The 24,387-nt window shown below is 49.1% G+C and overlaps 10 protein-coding genes across 10 annotated transcripts; 4 read left to right on the top strand and 6 right to left on the bottom strand.

The window, feature by feature from the left end:
- Positions 1–1,918: 1,918 nt before the first annotated feature.
- Positions 1,919–2,633, bottom strand: N7477_009515 (uncharacterized protein; the record flags this gene model as incomplete). Its single annotated transcript, XM_056971176.1, has 3 exons — positions 1,919–2,260; positions 2,317–2,454; positions 2,538–2,633. The coding sequence occupies 3 exons, from the start codon at positions 2,631–2,633 to the stop codon at positions 1,919–1,921; spliced, it is 576 nt and encodes a 191-aa protein (XP_056818155.1).
- A 33-nt stretch (positions 2,634–2,666) lies between these two features.
- N7477_009514 (ankyrin repeat domain-containing protein) lies at positions 2,667–4,029 on the bottom strand (the record flags this gene model as incomplete). The annotated part of the gene is made up of 5 exons (XM_056971175.1): positions 2,667–2,996; positions 3,056–3,372; positions 3,423–3,526; positions 3,587–3,623; positions 3,744–4,029. The coding sequence occupies 5 exons, from the start codon at positions 4,027–4,029 to the stop codon at positions 2,667–2,669; spliced, it is 1,074 nt and encodes a 357-aa protein (XP_056818154.1).
- Positions 4,030–6,793: 2,764 nt separating this feature from the next.
- N7477_009513 (putative salicylate hydroxylase) lies at positions 6,794–8,368 on the top strand (the record flags this gene model as incomplete). Its single annotated transcript, XM_056971174.1, has 6 exons — positions 6,794–6,843; positions 6,905–6,909; positions 6,977–7,053; positions 7,119–7,176; positions 7,243–7,981; positions 8,041–8,368. Coding segments are annotated over 6 exons (1,257 nt in total), but the record flags the coding sequence as incomplete, so codon positions are not given.
- Positions 8,369–8,784: 416 nt separating this feature from the next.
- Positions 8,785–10,440, bottom strand: N7477_009512 (argininosuccinate synthase; the record flags this gene model as incomplete). Its single annotated transcript, XM_056971173.1, has 6 exons — positions 10,401–10,440; positions 10,219–10,261; positions 10,119–10,160; positions 10,035–10,055; positions 9,782–9,978; positions 8,785–9,717 (listed from the first exon to the last, which is right to left on the bottom strand). Exons 1-6 carry the CDS (start codon positions 10,413–10,415, stop codon positions 8,785–8,787), a joined length of 1,251 nt encoding a protein of 416 aa, XP_056818152.1. The 5' UTR covers positions 10,416–10,440.
- Positions 10,441–11,074: 634 nt separating this feature from the next.
- Positions 11,075–12,356, top strand: N7477_009511 (alpha-ketoacid dehydrogenase subunit beta; the record flags this gene model as incomplete). Its single annotated transcript, XM_056971172.1, has 3 exons — positions 11,075–11,631; positions 11,694–12,259; positions 12,319–12,356. The coding sequence occupies 3 exons, from the start codon at positions 11,075–11,077 to the stop codon at positions 12,354–12,356; spliced, it is 1,161 nt and encodes a 386-aa protein (XP_056818151.1).
- Positions 12,357–13,085: 729 nt separating this feature from the next.
- On the bottom strand, positions 13,086–14,310 carry N7477_009510 (uncharacterized protein; the record flags this gene model as incomplete). Its single annotated transcript, XM_056971171.1, has 2 exons — positions 13,086–13,825; positions 13,893–14,310. 2 exons carry the CDS (start codon positions 14,308–14,310, stop codon positions 13,086–13,088), a joined length of 1,158 nt encoding a protein of 385 aa, XP_056818150.1.
- Positions 14,311–15,827: 1,517 nt separating this feature from the next.
- Positions 15,828–16,925, top strand: N7477_009509 (putative short chain dehydrogenase/reductase; the record flags this gene model as incomplete). Its single annotated transcript, XM_056971170.1, has 4 exons — positions 15,828–15,873; positions 15,940–15,988; positions 16,157–16,597; positions 16,649–16,925. 4 exons carry the CDS (start codon positions 15,828–15,830, stop codon positions 16,923–16,925), a joined length of 813 nt encoding a protein of 270 aa, XP_056818149.1.
- A 286-nt stretch (positions 16,926–17,211) lies between these two features.
- N7477_009508 (bZIP transcription factor) lies at positions 17,212–18,152 on the bottom strand (the record flags this gene model as incomplete). The annotated part of the gene is made up of 2 exons (XM_056971169.1): positions 17,212–17,942; positions 18,002–18,152. The coding sequence occupies 2 exons, from the start codon at positions 18,150–18,152 to the stop codon at positions 17,212–17,214; spliced, it is 882 nt and encodes a 293-aa protein (XP_056818148.1).
- A 636-nt stretch (positions 18,153–18,788) lies between these two features.
- N7477_009507 (alpha/beta hydrolase) lies at positions 18,789–19,819 on the bottom strand (the record flags this gene model as incomplete). The annotated part of the gene is made up of 2 exons (XM_056971168.1): positions 18,789–19,740; positions 19,776–19,819. The coding sequence occupies 2 exons, from the start codon at positions 19,817–19,819 to the stop codon at positions 18,789–18,791; spliced, it is 996 nt and encodes a 331-aa protein (XP_056818147.1).
- Positions 19,820–21,158: 1,339 nt separating this feature from the next.
- Positions 21,159–22,056, top strand: N7477_009506 (peroxiredoxin; the record flags this gene model as incomplete). Its single annotated transcript, XM_056971167.1, has 3 exons — positions 21,159–21,324; positions 21,380–21,561; positions 21,619–22,056. 3 exons carry the CDS (start codon positions 21,159–21,161, stop codon positions 22,054–22,056), a joined length of 786 nt encoding a protein of 261 aa, XP_056818146.1.
- Positions 22,057–24,387: the final 2,331 nt, after the last annotated feature.

Below are 24,387 nucleotides of genomic sequence, written 5' to 3'. Positions count from 1 at the left end.
CTACTCAGCATTCATGATAACGACTTCAACACACTCGCATGACCCCACACGACCGACCCCACATTACCCCTCTATGTCTTTGTTCATTTGCTTCACCGGGCTATATCGTGTTTAGTTGCGCTCTTTTCATTTCATTCGATGCGAGCATGTTAAGGTGTTACTGCATTTCTCACAGCCTTTCATTCATATTATTTGGCGTATGAAGGTTTCTTAAATCATTTTATAAAGAGAGAAGCCAATTAAGTAAATACACTCGACTCGATTCTTGCCGTTTCTATTCGCTCACGACATCTGCTGACAGCTGGTCCCCGCGTAAGCTAACGCAGATCTCCAGAGGTTCGATTCGGTGTAAATATAAGTGACAGCCCAGATCACGTTGACTACATCTCTCAGCCCCAGGACCCCCAAACAATGGGACCAGGATTCATTGTATGCCCCTACTCCGGGATGCTTCCGAAGCCCTTATGCTACGCGATCCGCTTGTAGTCCCTCCCTATCTATCCTCCTCGACGATGAGCTCAATCCCGCATGCCGATCTCGAACGAATACTTTACCATTTCTTCAGGAATCCGAGTGGGAGAAAGATAAGATCTATGACGAGGACCCGCCAAGCTGTATTCACTACTTGATAGAATGGCGGGTCACGCTCAACAATAAGGCTGTGGTGAAGGACACCGAAGAAGACCTAGTATTGGCCCCGAGCGCATACTGCCGTTTGGTGCTGGAAGAGAAGCTACAGAAAGCCCTTCGGGAGAAAGTTTCTCGCAATAAGAGGATCAGGGTCGATGACACAGCGATTATTGTGTCGGTCAATGATCGTTCTCAGCGTGATCTGACCAAACGTTTCAACAAAACTGATATAATCTGGACACCAATCGAGAAACAACTTCAGATATGGTCTGGTCAATTCTCCCGTGGCAAAAGACTTATGCTAAAGGTGTGTCTTAACTACGTAGAAGATGACATTTCTCTTTCTGCCGGTCGGAAAGGGGAGAAGAGAGGCAAATCATCTGTGACAAGGAGGATACTCAATAATCGAGACGCACAACTAGATACCAAAGAACATATAAGTGGACAGTAAGCAGTTTGGCGTTACGTCTATAACATAATAAAATGTGATTCAGCTGCATGCCACCTCGGCCCTTATTGCTAGTTGCATCCAGCGGGAAAAAAGCATTATCGACTGCGCACGCAAACCCTTAAGCGATTGGTTACCTACGCTGAGAAAGGCGGTCTTCTGGAGACGCATAAAGATGTCCCTGATGCAATCCGAGACGACCCCTATATGGAAGAGCAGCAGCGACTGGAGAAAACCAACCGCAAGAGTGGTCACATTTCCGGGGACGGTTCGCCGTATCTACCTATCAACATCAATGTCCTCTCGTCTCACCCTCCTGGATTGGATATAACGGCTTCCAATGCAGCTGCTGACCAAAGCGGCTCGAAGGAGACAGGTCCATTGAAAATTCCGGGATTCCGAGACGTAGCCGTCAAAGAATAGGGTGAGTGGCTCGCATCAACTGTATCGGATGATACCCTCAAAGCCGCATTCCGGCAAGCGTCCGATGTGACGCTATCTGATGGTTTTGACATTGTGCACATATATAAGGATCAAAATCCAGAATTCTTCGTGGGCAAGGGAGTTAAGCCTGGCATTGCTCGAACATTTGTAGAGAAAATTCGCAATTGGGTTGAAAATGTGAAGAAAGCGGTACCCATTCTCCAAGTGATGTAGAATAATTATGATGGGGTGGGAAGAGGCGTTGGTGTTTTCTATATTTGAAACAATATGCAGCTTATATGAGATGCGGCTCTTTCGAGTGGACACGGAGATCGATATGCTTTAGTCTGACCATTATTCTCGAAGTATTACACGGGAGATCCCTATCTTCAGTCAGATATCAAATATCTGTTGATATTATTCGCCTGGCCAGCCCCCTGGCATGATCTCAGCTGGCCGCGCGACTAAGGCCCAAAAATCCCGTGCGAAAGGATCAGATGGCTCCGACAGCCAAATGCCCCAATCTTCCGGGAGTGGACCGTAAGCGATTCTAGTCACTCTGTGCAAACCGCCGTTGAATTCTCTCTGGGTACTTTCGTTCTTCCAAATGCACCACTCGATTGCGCCCAACCTTTCCAGATCCAGACCGGCAGCTTTCACATCCTTCAGCCAGGCTCGAAAACCTTCTTGGAAATCTTCCTGGTCAAACCACGGAACAGGTTTCATCTCCGGGAGAGATACTTGAGAAGCCAGATACCCCTCTAGAAATGCGATGAACAGGGTTTTTTTCCATCAACAATTTGATGAATATCTACCCTAGCGCGCAGAAAATAAAAGAAAAGACTATTCCACGACTCGCAAATAGCTTGCCACTTGGCGTGACTGTGAATGTCGGCAGGCCGGGAGAATTTTTGCCATCCCTTACAAACGGATAGATTTCTCCGGCGCGATATCTGTAGAAAAGCCCGACTGGCTCCCAACCTTTCAGCAATGCAATGCATTATGGTTGTTTGTTTCGCAGTTAGAGGTAAAGTACATATTGTATGAAAGTCTCTGGCCTCTGATATATCTTTTCTAAGGATCGTTTTGACCAGGTCGGGAGTATTGTTTGCTTCTTCGGCGTAATGGGCATTGGGGGCGTCACAAATGATCTGTGCCGCCACCGTTATTCGGGCCCACCGTGGCATTTGATAAAACGTGGGACAGCAGTGTTGTTGCAAAACATGAATTCTTCAGACGTGCCATGGAACTCCGATAAGATCCCTTCGACTGTTTCCTGGGCATTATCGTAGACCAGATCTTGGGAATGACGAAGTAGCGGACGTAAGACTGGTAAAAGCGGGTATAATTTATTAGATGCCGCCCTTTTCCCAATCTCTAAGAGAAGTCGAAGAGGCGTCTTCAAGGTGCAAAATCCACCTTCAATTGTTGGGTCCACTCCTTGATCCAGGAGAAATTCAACAACATCCTCCTTTCTGTCTGTGCAGATCGCATACTGATAAGTCAGAACGCACCGACGAGATAAGATCTATCTTGAATAAATATATTACTCACATGAAGTAGACTTCGTCCGCTACCCTGCGAGCGGAAAAGAGGTGAGAGGCGGCCAGAGGCAAAGAGAGCCTGGAGGTCCTTAACCGTCCCTTGCGTAAAATAATAGTGAAATTCCGAACTCCAACGGACCTCGTTGTATGTTCGAAGGCTCCAGTCCCACCCGAAGGAGGTTTCCATGCCCGATACCTCCGAAACTCGAGATGTCATCCAATACGGGGCGCGAAGAAGCCAAATGCAGCTGCCATTGCGGGTGCGAGCTAGATCGTTTCCCAATTTTGACACTCCCACCAACTTCTCAGCCAGAATCAAGGTCTCACCTTGAGTAAATCAGTAAGCTCCAAAAATATAATCGCCAGTTTGGACCCACCATGGGGTGCTGCACTAAAGTTCGAAGCAGCTGTCTTAGAGGTAACTACCTCCAGATGCTTGATTGCTTCAGCAATTAAGTCGGGTTGAACCCGCAAAAGCGACCTGGTTTCATCAGTACAAAGTCACCCATGGAATCTTCTAGGCACACTTGGTAGGACACACCGGGCATAGCATTGCTGGGATAGCGTAAGTAGTCGGACTACATTATGTAGATTTAAGACGTGCTTCTCAATTGTCCTTTGGCGTAGTACCATTCTTGCGGCTTGGTAGGACCTGCGCAGTCGGTTGGAAGAACCGTAATCCTGCAATAAATTCTTACAAAGTGCATCTAATCGTTCCACGGCCTCTTTACAGAACAGCAAGCTTTGCGAAACATGCTGACTGTTGGTCAGAGCTAACGGGACTGGGTTTTGTGATACGTCCGCCTCAACATCGGCCATTATTAAACCGAACATTTCAACCTCACGCAATAGCCACTTGAGATCATGGGGCGCATCTCGCATCGAATCCCAGTAGCCTTTGAGTGTCTGAACGGATTTGCCAACTTGAACTGCAAGTGTCGCGAATGTGATAGCGCTAGAAACGACGCCGACTAGCTCGGCCATGGCGTTGACAAATGTTAATTGATATTGATCAGTGTGGACAAGAGCTTGCAAGATTATTTGAGTTTAAAACGTAGTTCGCGGATGGCGGAAAGTTTTTACGATCTCCGTCTTTTGCTGCGCCCTGTTGTCAGCCTCTAATTTTCTGTTTTAGCGCCGGCCTCCGTTGGGTTGGGGTATGCTCACCCTATTGATTGTACTTGTTTACCGCCAAACCCCCATTCGGTCCGTTTTAGAAATTTTGGCTTCAGGAATTTGACTTGTCTCCCATGTACTTATTGTCCATACGCTAGTTCATTCATTGCGCTATGACGGTCTTACCATGTCTTCCACTATTCTATCACAAGTCCCAAAAACATCGGCTGCATGCTGCCCACCGAGACAATCTATCCAGATCCTGGCTATACCTATCTCAGCATAATGTCTGATTTGTCACTGCCAACCAAGTACTGTCGCGCAGGGTTGGCAAAGGTGAGTGACTAACCTTGGCGTCTTTCTGGTTATCATTTCGAAATCAATTTGTGATGGGATCCCGATTATGGAAACAGTGCACTTCAATGTGGACGTGGGGCAACTGGATAGCAGCATCCCGAACTCGAAGCCGAACGGAAAGGATGCCACCAGGAATTTGTCAATTGCTCAAATCTTCAATAGTCAGGCTTGAATGCCGGAAATGGCCTCTAGCACTCTCCTTTCTTGCTCCCACCTTGTTTATACACCATTCAAGAAAAGAATCAAATCTTTGATCATGGTCTTCTTCAAAATGGCTCCAGTTACGCCTAATGAAGCTCTTGAGCTCGGCGAAAAACTCTTCAATTGGGCTGAGGTCCGGCGAATAAGGAGGTAAATAAAGCTGTATCATTCGCAAAATTCATTCCACTTCATTCTTATCCATACTCACTCCTTTAGTATTAGGAACCTCAATCCTCGCCACCTCTGATAACAGTTCGATAATCCACAAACTTCCTCGCTGAAGTTCGCGCCTCAAAAATATCATCCAACTCTTCCAAAGACCGATATTTCATCTCTGGGATTCAGAAATAGAATAACACCACACAAAGCACATTCGAAGCAAACCAAATATACCCATAACTAGTCCCCCCAATTCAGACGCTCTGGATTGATTTAACATACGGTGAACAGAAATTAACATTTTGAGCGATATGCGACCAGTGTGGTATCTATTATTGGTTTCGGGAGACGTGTGTCTATGTCCAGGGATTCTATTATTACTGATATGCAACGTGCGACGGAGTTGAATGTACCTGGCAGAACATTTCCTATGTTGAGGGAGTCGTTTCCTTGTGAGTGAGATCTACCCAGTGTCCTATGGTATACCCCGATATTTCATGCTCAGTAAAGCATAGTTCTCGACAAGTTCCCAAATTGGATGGCGCCATGGAACCAAGGCCTAGAGAAGGGACAAGGAAGGGGCAGACCATTCTTTTAGGCCCTGGCCGAGGAAGTAGTCAACAATCCTAATATTGAATGATATTATGCAAAGAAGATATTTGAAGAAGCAGTCAATAATCCTAATGTTGAACATTATTATGCAAAAGAGATCTTTGAAGAAGAACCCGAGCACAATCTTTCCTGTGTGGAAACTCCTCTCTCTCAGGGAACCTGTTCGGTGTCGGAAGCGACACTCCAAGCTCTACACTACTCACCTTCGTACTCGCTGGCTGCGCCTTCCCCGAACCATTCACGAAAGCATGGAGGGAATTCGACCGGGTAGTGGGACGTCACCGCTTAGAGAGGAGCTCCAGGAATACAAGGGTTGAACACTGCTCTGCTCCATATGGACGGGGTGAACCTGTTGGAGCGACCGGTGGAGGGGCCATACTTTCTCCGATGCCTCTCGTACATTCAAGCAAGGCACACATCGTAGACTATGCGAATAACACCCCAGCAATTGAGCACAACACTTCCAAATTTGATAGTCAACCCAAAAATCGGCATTGGATCAAGTCTAAAATTGCCGTGAAGTTACTGTAGAGTCAGTGGGAATTGACATCACACGATCAGGAGTCGGGGAAAATGGTCGCGACCCCGTAGTGGGGTCTGGGGGTTCCCAGTATGGCAAAAGCAAGAGGACAGTAGACATTCGGGGTTGCATCTATTACTCGGGCGAGGAGTCGGCAGATAGAAACCCGCAAAAGAGCCGGGCTTAGTTTCCCCGGAGAAACGACAAAGCCAGTGTGGCGGTGGAGCCCGCGCTCCGATCGGAGCGGCGACCTCGAGACTCTGCACGTCCCAAAACCCGGAAATTGAGGGTACGGAGCTGAATCGACCTTTGATAGCAATCATGGAGGATTATTGAGATAGAAAAAAAAAAGAATAGACCTTGTTGTACTGAATGATTATCAAGACGGAAGAGAACCATTCCCCCACACATTTGTCTGATGCCGCTCCGCCAGGAGCCGGCAAGTGCCGTGGTCTACAATATGGAGAATCAGGACAGGTCAATGGGGGCCAGACAGGTCGCTCCATGTAAGACCCCAACCTGTGGAGAAGAGACGGTCAATTTCAGAGCGACGATCCAACATGCACCGCCTCACCGGGGGATGATTGTCGTAGACATAATTGGAGATGACTCTCTGCCGAACCGTAGCGGGTTTCTGTGGCACGGGTGGGACGGCAAACCTTCGGACAGGTAAGCTCTCGCGCGTAAATTTTCTGAAATACTTGTGGCGTGCTCGTCTGTAAGCTCTGCCACGCAAGTTTCTGTTCTTCTTTTTCTTGTATTTCCTTCCCATTTGCTCTACAGATGATGGACGTGCCACAAGCCAATGTCCCTTTGGACGTAATTGTAGTCGGGTGAGTCTTTTTCTTTTCTCTCCATATTCGAGACAATGGGGCCAAATCTAACATTAAACAGCGCCGGTATGTTCTTCTTGAATTGCATGGGACTTGCATGGGGTTTAATTGAGCCAAATTTGACATTTGCTAGGCATTGGAGGGATGGCCGCGGCGTTAACATTAGGAATGCGCGGTCACCGCGTGGTGGTCCTCGAAGCTGCTCCCAAAGTATGCGCTAGCACCTGATCCCAAGAGATGAGTATTGCAATATTAATCAATGTTGGCCGAAATAGATTGCAGAGGTTGGAGCTGGTATCCAAGTTTCTCCAAACATGTTAAGGCTTTTTGAGCGTAAGTCAAAATACCTTGTTCCGGGCGCCGAGAAGTAGTGCCCAGTTTGAACTGACTTGACACCAGGATGGGGTATTTCTGACTTGATACACGCCCAAGATGTGGCGTTGGAGCATATCCATGTTCGACGGTGGGAAGACGGCAAGCTTCTGGCCACCGTGCCGGTGAATAAGACATTCGGCCAGCAGGTTGTCATTCACCGTGCCGATCTGCACAACGCCTTGATCGACAGTGCACTTGCTCTTGAGAATGTTCATCTTCACGAAAACTCTGTCGTTACCGATGTTGCATTCAGCCCTACATCCGTCACGCTAGCCAATGGCACAGTTCTTCGTGGAGACGTTGTTATCGGCGCCGATGGTATCAAATCAACCGTTCGTAGCCAGTTGCTGGAGGACTCGTCGATCAAGGCCGTTGCCACCGGTGATGCTGCGTATCGAATTTTGCTTCCCCGCAGCATCATGGAGAAAGATCCCGAATTGAAGGAGCTCATCGATGAGCCGCAGGCAACTCGCTGGCTAGGTCCTGAGCGCCACATCATTGCATACCCCGTGCGCAATCACGACTTGTACAATGTGGTTCTGCTTCACCCAGACCGACAAGAAGTCGAAGAATCTTGGACGACAAAGGGCTCGAAGCAGGCCATGGTGGATAATTACAAGGGCTGGGACCCAAAGATCGGAAAGATCATTGATCTCGTGGAGGAAGATGAGGTCCTCGAGTGGAAGTTGTGTCTGCACCGTCCCCTCAAGACTTGGACTCGAGAATCAGTAGCTTTGATCGGTGACGCATGTCATCCTATGCTGTATGTTGATCTGTTTCCTTTTTTTTTGGTGCTCCGTGAGTGACACTGACATCTCGCAGCCCCTATGTTGCTCAAGGTGCAGCACAGGCAGTCGAAGACGCAGCAGCACTGGGCGTCCTACTTTCAACAATCTCATCACGGCAAGAAATTCCACACGCACTCAAGGTCTATGAGCAGTCTCGAAAGCAGCGTGCAGAGACAGTTCAAGCTTCTGGATCTGAGAATCGGATCACTCTACACTTGCCGGACGGCCCAGAGCAACTCGCCCGGGACGCACAATTCCTGGAATCGGCAAGTGGTTCGAACCCTGATAAATGGTCTGATCGTGCAACGCAGCAGTTCTTGTGGGGATGGGATGCTGAGAAGGCGGCCTTAGATGCGTGGAACAGTATGTCTCCCCTGTCCCAGTGCGTGAAATCCAAAGCTAATTCGGATCGTGTCTCAAAGACTTGGTGGAAGATACCAACGAGAAAGCCAATTTGTAACATTCCTCGCTGAGAGGGCATTATAAATAGCGTGATATTATAGAGCTTTGATAGATTGAACGTTCGGCCAGATGATTATCTTGGAGTCAGATTCAACATCGGACGTGTGTACAATTACAAGACTACAGAGAGCATTGTGCTCATATAATTCCCACAATTGCAACTTTTTTCTATTTCATTATACAATCATTCAAACCGGGAAACCATACCTAAGTAGGTTCGGATGGCAAATGTGAAACGAGCCCAGTGAGCTGCCGTAGAAAGCCAGTGATGCTCAACATTTGGCTCTCAAACCATCATTTTTTATTCAAAGACAATTTACAACTTCTCGCCAGCGGCGGCCTTCATCTGGCCGTACTTCTTGAGACGGATGGCGGAGACATTGATGAAGCCGGTGGTCTCAGCAGGGGAGAAGTCACCAATCTCGTCCATGGAGGACTCGGTCATATCGTACAGCTTCTCAGTCTCGGAAGAGCGGCCGAGGATGGAGACGGTACCCTTGTAGGCGCGGCAGCGGACCTGGCCGTTGACGGACTTCTGAGAAGCGGTGATGGAGGCCTCGAGGAACTCACGCTCGGGGGAGAAGTACATGCCGTTGTACAGGAGCTTGGAGTAGTTGAAGGTGACGAACTGGTCACGGAGGGCACGGACCTCACGGTCCATAACGAGACCCTCGAGATCAAGGTGAGCAGAGCGCAAGCAGGTAAGACCGGGGGTCTCGTAGCAGCCACGAGACTTGATACCGATGAAGCGGTTCTCAACGATATCGATACGGCCAACACCGTGGCGGCGGGCAATGGCGTTGGCAGTCAGGAAGAGCTCAACGGAGTCGGTGACCGTCTTCTTCTGGCCCTTCTCGGTATACTCAAGCTTGACGGGGACACCCTTCTCAAAGGAGACGGTGAAGTCCTCGGGCTGGTTGGGGGCAGTCAGAGGGTCCACGGTGAGCTTCCACATGTCAGTGGGAGGAGTGGTGTCGGGGTCCTCCAGGATACCGGCCTCGTAGGAGCAGTGGGCCAGGTTCTCGTCCATGCTCCAGGGCTTGGACTTGGTGGAGGTGACAGGGATACCCTTCTCAGCGGCGTACTCGAGAAGATCGTTACGGCCGACGAAGCGCTCGTAGAAGACAGGGTCGCGCCACGGGGCAATGACCTTAATGTTGGGCTGGAGGGCGTAGAAGGCAAGCTCGAAGCGGACCTGGTCGTTACCCTTACCAGTGCAGCCGTGAGAGACGGCGAAGCAGCCCTCACGCTATTAGAAATACCACGAATTAGTCACTGATCTGTCAACAGTGAGATGAGCCAATAGAGCGTACCTGAGCAACTTCGATCTGGGCGCGGGCAATGACGGGGCGGGCCAGAGAGGTACCGAGCAAGTAGACATTCTCATAGACGGCATTGCAAGCAATGGCGGGGAAGCAGAGCTCCTCAATGAACTCGCGGCGGATATCGATGATCTCGCACTTCAAGGCACCGATGGCGAGGGCCTTCTCGCGGGCAGCCTCGAAGTCCTCTGCGGGGAAACATTAGTCTCGTATTGCAGGAAACCCGACATAGACGTCACCATACCTTCCTGGCCAACATCGGCCACTGCAAGAAAAAGTCAGTAAAATGTTGCTTATATCGTTTCCTGAAGCAATGCGCGCAACTTACTGAAGCAGACGACCTCATAGCCCTCCTCGATGAGGTACTTGACTGGATCTGGTGTCAGCGATGACAATTGATTGGAATTGGAAGTCGGAGTATATCATACGGATACAGCTGGTGTCGAGACCACCAGAGTAGGCGAGGCAAACCTGTCGAGAAGCTTGTCAGTGATGTCGGGAAGGCAATGCGGCCAATTGAAAGTGTAGAAGGGTGGGTGAACTGGTGGTCTGGTGCTAGGGAAGGGATTCATAATGGCAATGGCAATCAGAAGACATTAAAAGCACTTACTTTTCCCTTGGACATTGTGATTGTGTTGTAGATGAAAATGGATTGGGAAACAATGAGTTGAGAAGAAGGTCGAGAGGTTGAGTCACTCGAGAAAAGCGGATTTTTGGTGCGGCAGAGTCACACCGCCGACACCGGCCGATAAGCCCGTGATAAGGACGATCTTTACTACAATCATACTTATGCTATGTATCAGCTTGACTCGAGCTATTCTGCCGGGGTGAATCAATTTGCACAATTGATAACCGGGCCTTGGCTGGAGCTATGTTGCTCGTTTCAGAGGGACAATTGGAGGTGGGGCAGTTAAAAAGCATACGTAGTATTAGTGGAAACGGAGCTCCGATTCTCAATAACCGGGACGAAATTCCTTCTTCAGTACAGACCAATTGTGGCGAGGGATTTCGAAGAACCAGCAAGGTACTTTTGCTGGAAAGAATGCTTCTCAAGGACCCTGGGACGACCAGAGTCGATCTATCAAGACTTGGCGCGTTTCTCAACCTTCGTCACTCCTCCGCATTTGCGCTGTTTGCACCTTCGGTTATCCGCGGCGCATCCCCCGCAATTCTTTAAGGCCGACGGAACAACAGGATCTCATTTATAAAGAAAAGGCCTCTTGAAACTTTGTCTCTGATGTTTCCCCTGAACATACCCGTCTCCATACCCCGACTATCGTAGAGATGGTACGACCTCGCGCCCCAAGGTGTTTGACTTCCCAAATACCGCGCCGATACTACTCAGCTCCTTCGCCCGCGGCAAAGCTCAACTTACCCCTTGACTTCAAGACGACTCCTTTGTTGCACCACACTCCGGCGACATTGTCGAGCGTCCCAAATTTCCCAGCTGGAGCCACAAGCAAGCGCCTGAATTTGTTCCAAGCCATCAACTCCGCTCTACGAACCGCTCTGTCGACCTCCGATAAGGTCATACTCTTCGGCGAAGATGTGGCGTTCGGTGGTGTGTTTCGGTGCTCTATGGACCTACAGTCGGAGTTTGGCTCAGATCGTGTCTTCAATACACCGTTGACGGAACAAGGAATCGCAGGGTTCGCTATCGGTGCCGCGGCAGAGGGCATGAAGCCTGTAGCTGAATTACAATTCGCCGACTACATGTTTCCAGCCTTCGACCAGATTGTCAACGAGGCGGCAAAGTTTCGATACAGAGAAGGCAATACTGGAGTAAATGTGGGAGGACTCGTGATTCGTATGCCGTGTGGTGCAGTGGGTCATGGTGCTCTGTGAGTGTGTATACTGTGGCGCCGGCCGTTTCCCCCGTACCCACAACTGACAGCCTAAATAGCTACCATACACAATCGCCCGAGTCGCTTTTCGCACATATTCCTGGTGTCCGAGTAGTAATGCCTCGTTCACCTGCACAAGCCAAAGGCCTCTTGCTATCATCCATTTTCGAACACAATGACCCAGTGATCTTCATGGAGCCAAAGGGTCTTTACCGAGCGGCAGCAGAGTACGTCCCGAATGAGTATTATACCATTCCTCTCAGCAAGGCCGAGGTGGTCAAGCCCGGCAAAGACCTCACAATAATTTCCTATGGCCAACCGCTCTACCGATGCTCAGCCGCCATTTCCGCCATTGAAAAGACAATGAAGGGCGTCAACATTGAGTTGATCGACTTACGCACTATCTATCCCTGGGATCGCCAGACGGTTCTCGAGAGCGTTCGAAAAACAGGAAGAGCCGTTGTGGTGCACGAAAGTATGGTCAACTACGGCGTGGGAGCCGAGGTTGCCGCTACCCTGCAAGAGGGTGCGTTCCTTCGACTGGAAGCCCCAGTTAAGCGTGTCGCTGGATGGAGTACACACACGGGTTTGACTTACGAACAATTTATCTTGCCTGACGTTGCAAGTGAGTGATTCCCCACAATTGTCTTCTTTCTTTCAAAGATCTAATACTTCCGTACTCAGGGATATTTGATGCGATCAAGCAGACTTTGGAATATTGATCCAAAGGTCCTTTCGATTGTCACACCAGGTAATGTCGGTCATTTACACCTGAGCGTACATCATGATTTTAGAGGCAATACTGCCATGGTGGAGCTGGAAGATATAAATACATTTAAATGAATGAAGCTTCAAAATATATTATGGCTGGAACCTGAAATCAAGTTGGCTTACAGCCCAAAGACCCCGACGTCTCACAAGATAAATGTTCGTTTAGTCCGCCATGGGTCCGTTGTTCTGGCTAGCTGTCTAATATAGCAACCTACACTCCCTACGGTTGGGGATGATCCTGATGTCTTTGTAATCCTCGCGTTTTGATCCTTGAGTTAATGCCTTTGTTATGTGGCTATCATAGACATGACACTATGCTCGGTCATTTGCAAATTAACTGTTAATCTTCGCGTGTGACTGTGTGACATGGTGGCAGTTGCCCCCCCCCCACCCTACTGACATGTAATTCCATAACTGGTGATACTTGATATGTTTTACACCAAGGTTGCGAAGTAACACCGCATGCATGTGGGTAAAGGTGGCTCGCTCACAGCAAGTGTCAATTTATAGGTTGAGGTGCAAAGAGCCAAAAATCCCAGTGGTGTAGCAAGATTGAAAATAGATTGAATTCAGGTGAGGTATCAAAATGCCACATATACAGTCTAATAATCCCTATGCAGCCAAGTAAATGCCTCCAACGCCATCATGATTAAAGTACACGGAATGAAATTACTGCCCAATTATGCCAACTCCACCCCCTTGTCCGTCTCTGGGTTAATATCTGAGTTGTGTGCCTTTAAGGTTGGAAAATCCGAAGTGGGGATTTCCGAGGTGGGAATCTCCGGGGTCTGAGTCTCTGGGGCTTGAATTGCTGAGCCCTGAACCTCGGGCGCCTGAAGCTCCGGCGTCTTATCCTCAACCTTGCTTTCGCCCCCCTTGTCATTCTTCCACGAGCCAGCGTAGTGATGTTCAACAAGGTACGGACCTCGATCAGTCGGCCAGCCACCTTGCATAGCAGCAAACGCCGCATTAGGCAACACAAGGACATCTCCCAGGAGGACTGGCTCATAAAGTTCCGAGATATTGGGCCTTCCGACCGGAAGACCAAGCTCCTTCTCCAGGCTCTGAATGATGCCCCGAGTCATCGCCTGAGGGCCTGTAACGTCAACCACATCACTAATGGTCTGCATCGTCAGACCAGAAATAGTCGTATTGTAATCCAGTGCAGACTGTTCAAGCGCGAGGATGATATACCGAAGAACAGATGCGATGTGGCTGGTTCTGGGCTTAGCCATGACCGTCCAGCTAGCGAACTGGGCTCCGTCGAACTCAAGTCCGACTACGACGTTCGTTCTAGCCTTGTACTGTTCCGGGATCCATTTGTCGATAGGTACGTGGCATGTGACGTCGAGGTCGCTCCAGATTCCACCGTCGTTGTAGAGAATGAATTGGCGGAGGAGATCGGCTTTGAGGATCGGGACTTGGAGGGAGATATAAATTGAGGAGCTCGGGGTAGTCGGCGAATTGTTCGCGCATGTATTGGTCACCACTGCCATCGGTGAGAATCTCGTGTCGGAGGTTGGGCGACTGAATTTGCCATGATCGCATGTCTTCGCGGCGGGACTCGTCGATTCCGTGGGTACCGGACTTTTGCCACAACTTGGCGGGGAAAGCGGCTGCCGCGAGGTGTTGTTTGCTCTTGATGGCGGGGAGTTTGTACGCCGCAGATCCGGCGTAGGCTTCATCGATATCGTCGGGTGAGCTGGTGGGCGAGCTGACCGGAGCACTGGGAGTCTCGGAGGCATATGGTGTGGTGGTAGGTGTGGCGTTTTCATTCAGGATGCAATTTGATCCTACTGTGAGTGCTAGAGATGGGACTGAATCTTTCAAGCCCCATGATAGCCAAAAGAGAGTTGCGACAAATGCGGAGAGCAACGCTAGCAAGTAGTGAGAGTAGCGAGCCATGACGGTCGGGTGCCCTCTCGGGGTGTTGGTCAGAGAAGCAGCGAGTGAAAACCACAGATCCTGCTGTGATGATGGACAAAGAACCGGGCGACACTGAAAAAAGACGATTCAGGGGAAATTTCCCATTATAAAGAAAGTGTCGAATGGGGCAAAATACTTGAAAGCAGACATGGCGACTAATAGAAGCTAAGACCCTGAGACTCGACCCCATCGCATGCATCCAGACCAGGGGTCCAATGAAGGAATCGGGAAAAAGCACGAGTTCGGACCCCGGTGGGGCGCGTAAGCTGAACTTCCAGATACCGCCCTGATATGCCAGCCGACACATGCCGATATTTTAATAGTGTTCTCCAAGTGGGAAACTTATACATGGTCTCATGTCTACCATTGCACAGGGCGTATCCATGCGAGTACTTGTTTATTCTCAAACCATCGAGAATGCCATCAAGGGAAGGGGAAACAAGGAGCATTTTTAGGGGGACATGCGATCTATCGACGCATTCGGCGAGCCGTCAATGGCGGCTGCGCCAGGTGCCCTATTGCAGACCCTGCGTGTGATAAGCCACCACAGGGTCTTAGAATCAAAAATAGTGTCAAAGAATTGGATACGGAGAGTTGTTCCCTGGACCTCGCAAACTTAATCACGGGAACTCCAGATTTAGAACATTCACTATCTTGCATTGGGGATTCCAAGAAACACGTAAGCCGGAAGGACACTCACCTCTTTCAGGTCACCGCCCTCGGGAGTTGGGCAGAATCGTACAAACGCCAAGTCATCGTGATAGAACGTACACACTCCGTCCCTTCAATTTTCGCCTACACATCGATACACCGATGCTGAAGGGAAGGATTTTCGTAGACAAGTTCGTAGACAAGTTCGTAGACAAGGTGTATCTCCACGGATTCTACTCTCTATTGCGGGCCTCATTCGTGTATAACCTGCAACCAAAATGGACCTGGCTCTCCCATTAAGCCGACGGGGACTTTTCTGGAAGAATGACTCATTTAAATGGTCCATTTAATCCATTGGACACATGTGACTTGCTCACAATGGTGTTGAGTGTTTCGAATGCGTGAGGGAAAGATCCTGGTATCATTACATTAGCTCCCGGCCACCATGCGCAGTATTTGGGGAGTACCAAAACCAAGTCTCGAAGACTTCTACTTAGCAGCTTTAGCAGCTTATGTTTCGAACGGCAGGACACGAATTTCAAAATATGCTGATTCGGCCACTTCAGCGATCGCGTAAATATGCATCGTGGAGGAGATGCACAAGGCCTGCCAGTGGGTCGAATCCCGAATGGTTCCATGGGCGAGAGTAAGCATCTTGCATTAGCGCTTGTTCAAGCACTTTCCTCTACGTCACGGCTCCTCCATGTGGCTGTATGATTTGAAGGAAGTTTTTGCGTCCCTATCATTTATTCTTGTGTTTCCTCTAACCATTCTGTGCATTCTCATTATTCAAGTGCGTCTTTTGTATAGCCAGCTCTGACCACGTTTCTGCTGTCAGCTGCAAAATGGGCTCTGAAAATGTCAAAGGAAAGACCGCTATTGTCACCGGTGGTATGTATCATCCCAAATGCTCCTTCATTTCTGTTTGATGGGTTGAGCTTGACGCAATCGTATCAGGCGCAAATGGCCTTGGAGAGGCATACGTTCGCGCTCTTGTCGCAGCAGGGTAAGGAGTTAATAATTTCTCCCACTTTGGCCGCCATCTAATCACACTTCATCTAGAGCGATAGTTGTGATCGCTGACCGTGATATTTCACGAGGCCGAGAACTTGAAGAGCTCACAGGTATGCTTGCGACTCTACCAGCTATACCCTCTCCTCTAATCCTTCTCTAGTACCAAATTCATCGAGTGCGACACAACCAACTGGGATGACCAAGTCCGTGTGTTTCAAGAAGCAGTTTTGTTTTCTCCAAATGGCAAGATATCTTATGTAGTCGCAAATGCCGGAATTCACCGTCAGGATGAGGTATTCTCATATGACGGCGATGGCAACACGCCGAAAAAGCCAGATCTCGCTACCATCGACGTCAATCTCATCGGCACGTTATACACCTCAAAGCTGGCATCGCATTACTTTATCGCGCAGAACGGACAACAGCCGTCACCTTCACAGGAAGACACTTGCTTGATCTTGGTCGGGTCGGGTGCGGCGTTTCTGGATTGCCCACGAGCTCCTCAATATTGCGCCACGAAATGGGCTATGCGAGGTATTATGCATTCTTTGCGGAGAACAGCCTTTTACTACGGGAGCCGCGTGAACGTCATATCGCCATGGTAAGGCTATCCCCTTGGTCATAGTCGCGTACCTGTTGCTGACGAGTTCAGGTATGTCAAGACAAGAATATTATCTGAGGAGGCATTTGCGCACGTCACCAGCGTAGGTGTTCAACTTGCAGAAGCATCTGAAGCGGGCGATTGTCTCCTGCACATTCTCAGGGACAGCTCTATCAACGGTCGCTCTTTCTTTGTTTCTGGCAAGAAATGGTCTCCGCAGGGATATATAGATCTGGATCTTGAAGATTACCGAGGGAACCCTTTACTTGAGAGTATTCAAGAGGATCAAGTCAAATCGGCTCCCGTTGAGATGGGGCTTTTCGTCTAGTGCTGCAGTCGCTAGCGTCTGGAGAGAAATCATCATTCACTCTTGTCGTCGTTCTTGAATTCTAGCAAAATGAAATTTGATTTCCATTAAAGAGCTGTATGAAGAAGATAAGGTAATGTTGTGAACTAAAAAGATCAGATCAGAACACATAAATGTAGAAAATTTCCAAGATGTGCTGATCAGAATTTTTGCATTGTTATACACAATTTTCGTGATATTGGCGATAGGAAGAGACCTAGACACGAGAGGAAAGACGTTCAAGATAACTTTGTTATGCCGACCAATTCTATGGATCTGACAAGATATATTTCCAGGTAATCGGCTTCTCTCCTCTTGATTTTCTCCAAAAGTTTGTGGAAGCTAGTAGCTCAGGTGAATCACGGAGCAACCACTTCCACTTATGTGCAAATGCCTCGGTGACTTCCCAGTTCTTCGCCTCCCATGAGTTTCCCCATACAAGTAATGTAGCGGCGGTGTTTTTGGTGTCCCAGAAAGCCATGAGATCATGGCACAAATCGTCGTCATCGAATGCGTCGCCAGCAAGAATCATGCAGTCGCGCATGTTTGGGAATGGGAAAAAGTCCAACCAAGGATGGTGGGGAATACGCAATTGAAGAGAGGTTGGACGTAAGCAAGGCGGAATCTTCTCGATTGAAAAACTGGGTTGCTGGAGATTGAAGATTGAGATTGATTCATCGCTTTGCATCCACGCGGTTGTCATTCCAATTGCAGCAATGTTCTCGTTGATGGCTTGATGCACATTTAGCCGACTGAGACTGATCAAGTGATCCCTGTTAGGTGAACCCTGAATATAGCTTTGGTACGCAAGTTGCATGAAGCGTTCACGGAATTGCAATGCATTTGGAGGGGCATGTGCGCATTCGAAGACTTCTTCACTCCCCGCTTGGACATCAGGCGGTAGCATGACGATACTCGACGAACTGGAGGATGCGCCAGAGGAAGTAGCAGTAGTGACGACAGCATGCGATTCCGCTTGATTGTTTTGTCTTCTCAACCCTAGCGAGAAATTGACCGCTGTTATTACTATGTTCTCGGATTAACTGAACAGTACATACGGTAGCGTCGCTGATTGAGTCGGTTCTGTAATTTCCTTCTTTCTGTCCGATTTACGATTCCAGTCCAATCATCTTGAGCTCTCCGAACGCCAGCTTGCTGGGGCATTCTGTCCAGTGGAATGATCTGCGCTTTTGCCGAGGGGTCTTCCATTCTGTGATTGGTATTTCATGCGATGTGATGACAAGCTAGAGGAGCAGTAGATGTTTTAATAAAGAATGAGTGGGGCCAGGAATGTGTCTCGCTGACCAGTGTCTCCACGAGGATTATGAAAAGGCTAGACCTGAAATTTTTGTTTGCCTAATGGACGCCCGCCTCGGCCAAGCCTCCACTGTAGGATTGCTCTGATTAGCCAAAAGCGGTTGGAGATAGCAGATCCATGGATAGCCCCATGTAAGCAAATGTCCACCAATTGATTGGTCCATCACTCAGCCAAGCATGCAAAATGAGTACCATGATTCTCTAGTTCTACGTGCCAGACTTGCTTGTAATCGGGTTATACCAGCCACCTGCCGAAGCTGCGAGAGAGACAGGGGCCAATAATCCAAGTATGAAGGGTAATTTGATTGGGCAGACCTGTCTTATCGATTTCACTGAAGGCAAAAGTACTGGAAAATATCTAGTTTCAAATAACTAATTACACATAGCTCTCGGCTCTCTTGCTGAACCAGATAGGTAGGTCTATCTACCGCACGAGGTCTGCCCCAAGGGCCGATGAGGCGACCACAAAACTGCTGCAAGTCGGAAATGAACCTGCCATGTCGTGCTCGCGGTCGGACTCCGCTCCTCTCACACGAGGCTCGTTTGGAAAAAGTTAGTGAGCTTTTGGAACGGGATAAGCTCGGTACGATCGTAAAGGTCGACATGGCCGGCACCTGGCACCCAGTACAGCTCCTTCGGCTCCCCAGCGCGCGAATAGGCATCTTCACTGAACTCACGAGAGTGTGCCTGGTCGCCCGAGATGAACAGCATTGGGCGTGGTGAGATTGTCTCAATACCGTCGAAGGGGTAGAAGTTCACAAATTTAGTGAAAGTAGAGAGTGTCGGGTGGGTAGTAAGCTCCGGAGTAGAGCCAACAGGTGTGAACTCGCCACGCTTAGTGCGGTAATAATCGTAGAACTCACGCTGAATCGCGGTCGAGTTTGCAGTAAGGTGATTCTGTGTGCCGCTTGTGTATTGGACCTCGCCGCCATCAATTTCAACCCAGCGCTGCTTTGCGGCCTGGGCGATCAGTTCCTTGAGTTGACTAACGCTTTGCGCATGTTGGATTCCATCGCGAGAGAGAGCACCCATATTATACATACTCGACGTAGCGATGGCCTTCAGACGTGGGTCGACCTTCGCCGCGCTGATCACGAAAGAACCACTGCCACAGATACCAAGGCCACCAATCCGTTCGCAGTCGACGAGTCCTGGGTTACCAAGATAATCGACAGCCGCGCTGAATGCCTCCGCGTAGAGATCGGGCGACACTGCGTTGCGCGGTTCGCCCTCGCTAGCGCCCCAGAACAGGATATCAATAGAGACGGTGACGAAACCCTGCTCGGCCAGCTTTGTGGCATAAAGATTCGCGCTCTGCTCTTTCACAGCTCCCAGAGGATGACCGACCACCACGGCTGGCCAATTCGTGCTGTGATTTATGTCTTTGAGATAGAAAAGATTGCCTGCAACAGTCGTCTTGTACTGACTCGGGAAGTTGATCGGCTGAACTGCCACGTTGTTGCTGCCGTAGAAAGATTGTCTGCCCCATAGGACATATTCTGCGCCATCGCTGACATCGCCATGCCGAGTGCGGCAATACTGTTGGCCTTGTTCTTCATCATGATGCTCTCTCTGGTTGGTGACAATTTCACAAGTAGGTAAAGAGAATAACTTGCTAGAATGGAGTTCTATCAAGAGGAATTTCCTCGGTTTTATAACATAAGTGACGAGCAGAGTGACGTGATTTCAATGCTGTCAAGTTGCCAAGAGGGGCTATCAATGTCTAGATATTAAATCCGTGATCCTCAAGGTCATTTTCGCCAAGAACCGGCGTCAGAAGCCGTTGTTCTTGGTGCTAAGAACCCTCAGATTGGCCTCGGATGGTTCCAGGAACTCTCTGCGCCACAGGCTTGGGCCGGCGCTAATGCACATTGCTTACATTCTCAATTTGGAAACCCAATTAGCAGCTACTAAGAACGATCATTTCCCACTTTTGGGTGCCACTTCATACTCCGGATTCCTACGATCTGGCATGCTATCATTTCATCTAAGGAATCATTTACTGCATACGTCATATTGGCCTCGTTGACAGGCACCGATATTTTGACCAAGACCGATTCCTAAGGCCAAGGATAGTGTACTTTGGGCTGATAATCTTCTGATTGAGACGGTGGCTGAGCTTTGTCTCTTGCGAAAACATATGCGAGATCTTCGCGTGGGGACATTTCTAAGATGGATAGGTCTGGAATCCGCAATTTGGCATCAGTATGCGAATAATGCTTGACTTTTGGCTCTGTTCATCAGCGATGTTTGAGTGTAACTCCACACTTCGCACTGTCCCTGCACCTAGAGGGTCTTCGGAAAGGGTGTCGATGTGGCGTCCAGTTGCCGATTATGTGAAGAGCGTCCGTGGATAATATCCCCTTGAAGGAATACGTGACAGAACCAATCCCCCTGACATCGAAGCCACATCAAAATTGACTTGATCTGAATGGCGGTTGACGTACCGTGCAGATCACCCCCGACATCTGCTAGTCTCATAGTTCAAAACCCCTATCACAACCCGGTGAGATCAAAAGCAATCGACTTTGTAAATAAGTGTCTCCCCTACTGGGAATTGATCTTATCTGTGCAACCAAAAAAGTGACCGCTGCCGTGAAGCCGAACGCGGAGATAATCTCAATACCAAGTCAGGCGGCGATGGGCTGGCCCCACGGCAATGGTTGAATGAGATATTGGATAAGTGAGCTTCTCTTTGAAATTCATCTTAACAACTTATCGAGGAAATAATGCGAGGACGAAGTAAAGGAAATTCTTCCCAGGCGGTTTGAAGCTTATTACCCGATCGCGTTAGATTCATTCCTAGGTCCATTGCGTGATTGCTGAGATAATCTCCGATGATGTAAATGCGAACAAGCTGTTCCGCGAGTCCGGAGAAAGCATCCTTTGACATTGACAATGGCTTCCATCATGTCCTCGAAGATGGCTCTCCGTGCCTTTAAAGCTGCACCCAAGGCCGCCCCTTGGGCCAGTCTTAATGCCCAGCTGCCGCGCGCCCCTGCCTTCCGCCGCTTTTACGCAGCGTCCACCCAGGAACAGCCGCGCCTGCGTCTAGGCTCGACCGGTATGGCTGCAATGGACGATGTCTGCATGAACGTAATGCTAACAGAAGAGGATAGCTCCCAACTTCAAGGCCTTGACAACCAAGGGCGAGATCGACTTCCACCAGTTTATCGGCGACAGCTGGACCATCCTTTTCTCCCACCCGGCCGATTTCACTCCAGTTTGCACCACCGAGCTTGGTGCCTTTGCGAAGATGAAGGGCGAGTTTGACAAGCGTGGTGTGAAGATGATTGGCCTGGTGAGTAGCCCTTACCGCATGCCGCAACCCCCAAGCTGACCCAATTCTCTTTACTAGAGCGCGAATGACATTGGTTCGCACGGCGAATGGATCAAGGACATCAACGAGATCTCCTCGACCGATTTGCAGTTCCCCATCATCGCCGATGCCGACCGCAAGGTTGCCTTCTTGTATGACATGATCGACCAGCAGGACCTGGACAACATTGATCAGAAGGGCATTGCCTTCACCATTCGCTCCGTCTTCATTATCGACCCAAGCAAGAAGATCCGTCTGACCATGATGTACCCCGCCTCCACCGGCCGCAACTCTGCCGAGGTGCTGCGTGTCATCGATTCTCTCCAGACCGGTGATAAGAAAGGTGTTACCACCCCGATCGACTGGCAAGTCGGGGACGATGTGATCGTTCCCCCTTCGGTCAGCACCTCGGATGCGAAGAAGAAGTTTGGCGAGGTTCGCGAGGTCAAGCCCTACCTGCGGTATACTAAAATTTGAGTCTCCGAATAATCAGTGTAGACGGCGGACCTGTAAATTATCAGATTAGGTTAGTTTTACCGCTTCTGGTTTAGCTCCCTAAAACACTCTCCTTCACATCGCCCCGACATTTGGCAAGAGAAGGCAGGTTGGAACATGCAGAAATCAATGACGCACTCATTCTGGGCAAGCTGTGTCCCTTTCGCTCTAGATCTATCGGTAGAGCTGCCTTTATTAGCAGCGAGAGCGTGTTTCATCTATAATTGGAATTCGGAGTGTTTCTGCCCCGTGGGAGAGCCCTACACGTTGATCACTGCGACTTTCGATTGCATAACTTCGAACGTGTCTCCCGTCAGATGGCTGCTCTTCACAAGATCTCAATCCCTCAAGCCCGATCCTCGCTCTTATCTTCGCTATGCCTAGCACCCCCAGTAACGAGATTGTATATTAGCTATAGCCAGGGACAATGTCTTATACTTCGGGACGTGAATACTTTTATTAAGCATCCCATCGGTTCATTTAAAAACCCTGTGAGTATTAGACTGTATCTCAAGCATTTTTACCATGCATTTCCCACAAGTTGTCTTCAAATTGTGCTCCAGGGCTGGGTTGATGAGCCAATAATAGCCTTCTTTAGGCTATTGCTTTCCTTGGGAAGGCCGATTGCGGCTCTTAGCTTCTTCCTAGACCCTGGCATTCAGCCATCAGCTTCCACTACTAGTTCTACCCTTTTTCTCGTTTTCCATCAGGCTTGATCTTGTTCCCAATTACTACTAGACTAGCGTCTACATATTCTTCCTAGTGGTCGTGGGCGTAAAATCTTGTCAATCCATTCCCGTCGTCATTGGTCCTCGGACTAGCAGGTATAGAGCGCTTTGCAATATCCCCAGTAGGTAGGGTACCACCCCGCTTGCGCCCAATCCACAATCGTAAGAACGCGAGTAGGTTTGCCAGAAGAGACAATGATATTGGCTCGGTGGAGGTTCGCATGAGTAAAACTGATGTCTTCACTGTCTGGTAAAAAGTCCCTATAGGGGTCTTTGTGTTTTTTCCGTAGCGGAAGCCACAGTTATGGTAAACACGAAAACCAGTCATTGAACTCCTTAATGGATGAGAAAGGGCCGGTTTTCGAGTACGATTGAAAGACATAATCTTGAACTTTCTGGTGGCTTAGGGAATCTAGAATGATTCAGTCAGTCATATATTCCGATTATTTCTATTTTAATCTGGGTGTACCGATGTACTGGTGAGATGGGTCTTGTTTAATTTGGCGTAGGACTCTGATAATCCGAGATAGTTAATTGCAGAGAGAGCTTTTATCTAGGTCAGTGAGCTCATTCCAGCGATCCAACAATGTTCGTCCTTGGATAAACTCCATGTAACTAAAAACATAGTTTTCCCCGTCGACTTGCCACCCAAAAATCTTGGGGAACGGGACCTCATCACACAGACCCGTCTGATTATCCAAAGATATTGTGCTTCTGAGATTGTGACATAAGGGCCAAACTTGACGAACAGTCCGGAATCTTTGAATACAAAGGTCGCGGTTGAGGGCTCGTGTCAGCGTCCTTTGATAGAGCTCTCACTTGTGCTGGGGTCGGGAGGCATTTGCCTGGCTCTTTAAAGAAGGAAGAGTCATAGAAATTCATGTCTCGTGTCGACCCATCAGGTAGCTCGTCTGAGAATGCAGATACAGTCAATTTTGACATTTTGGCTGGCACAATTTTCAGGGGGCAGCAAAATGAGGTGCAAACATTTTGAGGGGGGGTGGGAGGAGGCGTGAAAGACAGGTCGACAATGGTGATGTCGAGTCTTTATGTTGGCGCTGCCCAAGGAAGGCGACCAGCGGGGCCATCGAATCGGGGCGGCAAGCAGGCAGCGGCAAACTAACCTCTTAGAAGACAACTAATTCTGAACAATCAAGCGCCAGGTTCATGAACCATCATATACTATAAACAGCCTTTCTTCCACAAAAACACGGATAATGTATTCGAAATTATCTTTTCAGCGAAGTTATCTGATTCCCAATGTTCCCATACCCACAAATTGGGTGAGCGCGTGTGGCCGGCAGTAGAATGCGCCAAAAACCGCGCAAAACCGCGAAACCGCAAAACCGCAAATGACTTGATTATTGGTTCCCAGGTTCAAAGTGGTGTCATAGAGTAGTAGGCGGTCATTTTCGGCCTCCATTCAATAGGTCCTCATGTACTAGTCAGTTGTAAAATCAGAAATCAAACATCGACATGCTCGGCACAACCACGCGTGGGCTCTCTCGCGAACACAACGGCTTTTCTGCCACATGGAGTAACAAATGGCATGAGTGCGGCCGCGTATAGACACAAACCATCACGC

Source organism: Penicillium maclennaniae (assembly GCF_028827695.1).
Source record: "Penicillium maclennaniae strain IBT 15551 chromosome Unknown utg000008l:1.0-3552695.0:1.0-3555053.0, whole genome shotgun sequence".
NCBI classification, from domain to species: Eukaryota; Fungi; Ascomycota; class Eurotiomycetes; order Eurotiales; family Aspergillaceae; genus Penicillium; species Penicillium maclennaniae.
This window is presented reverse-complemented; position numbering and strand designations above follow the sequence as displayed.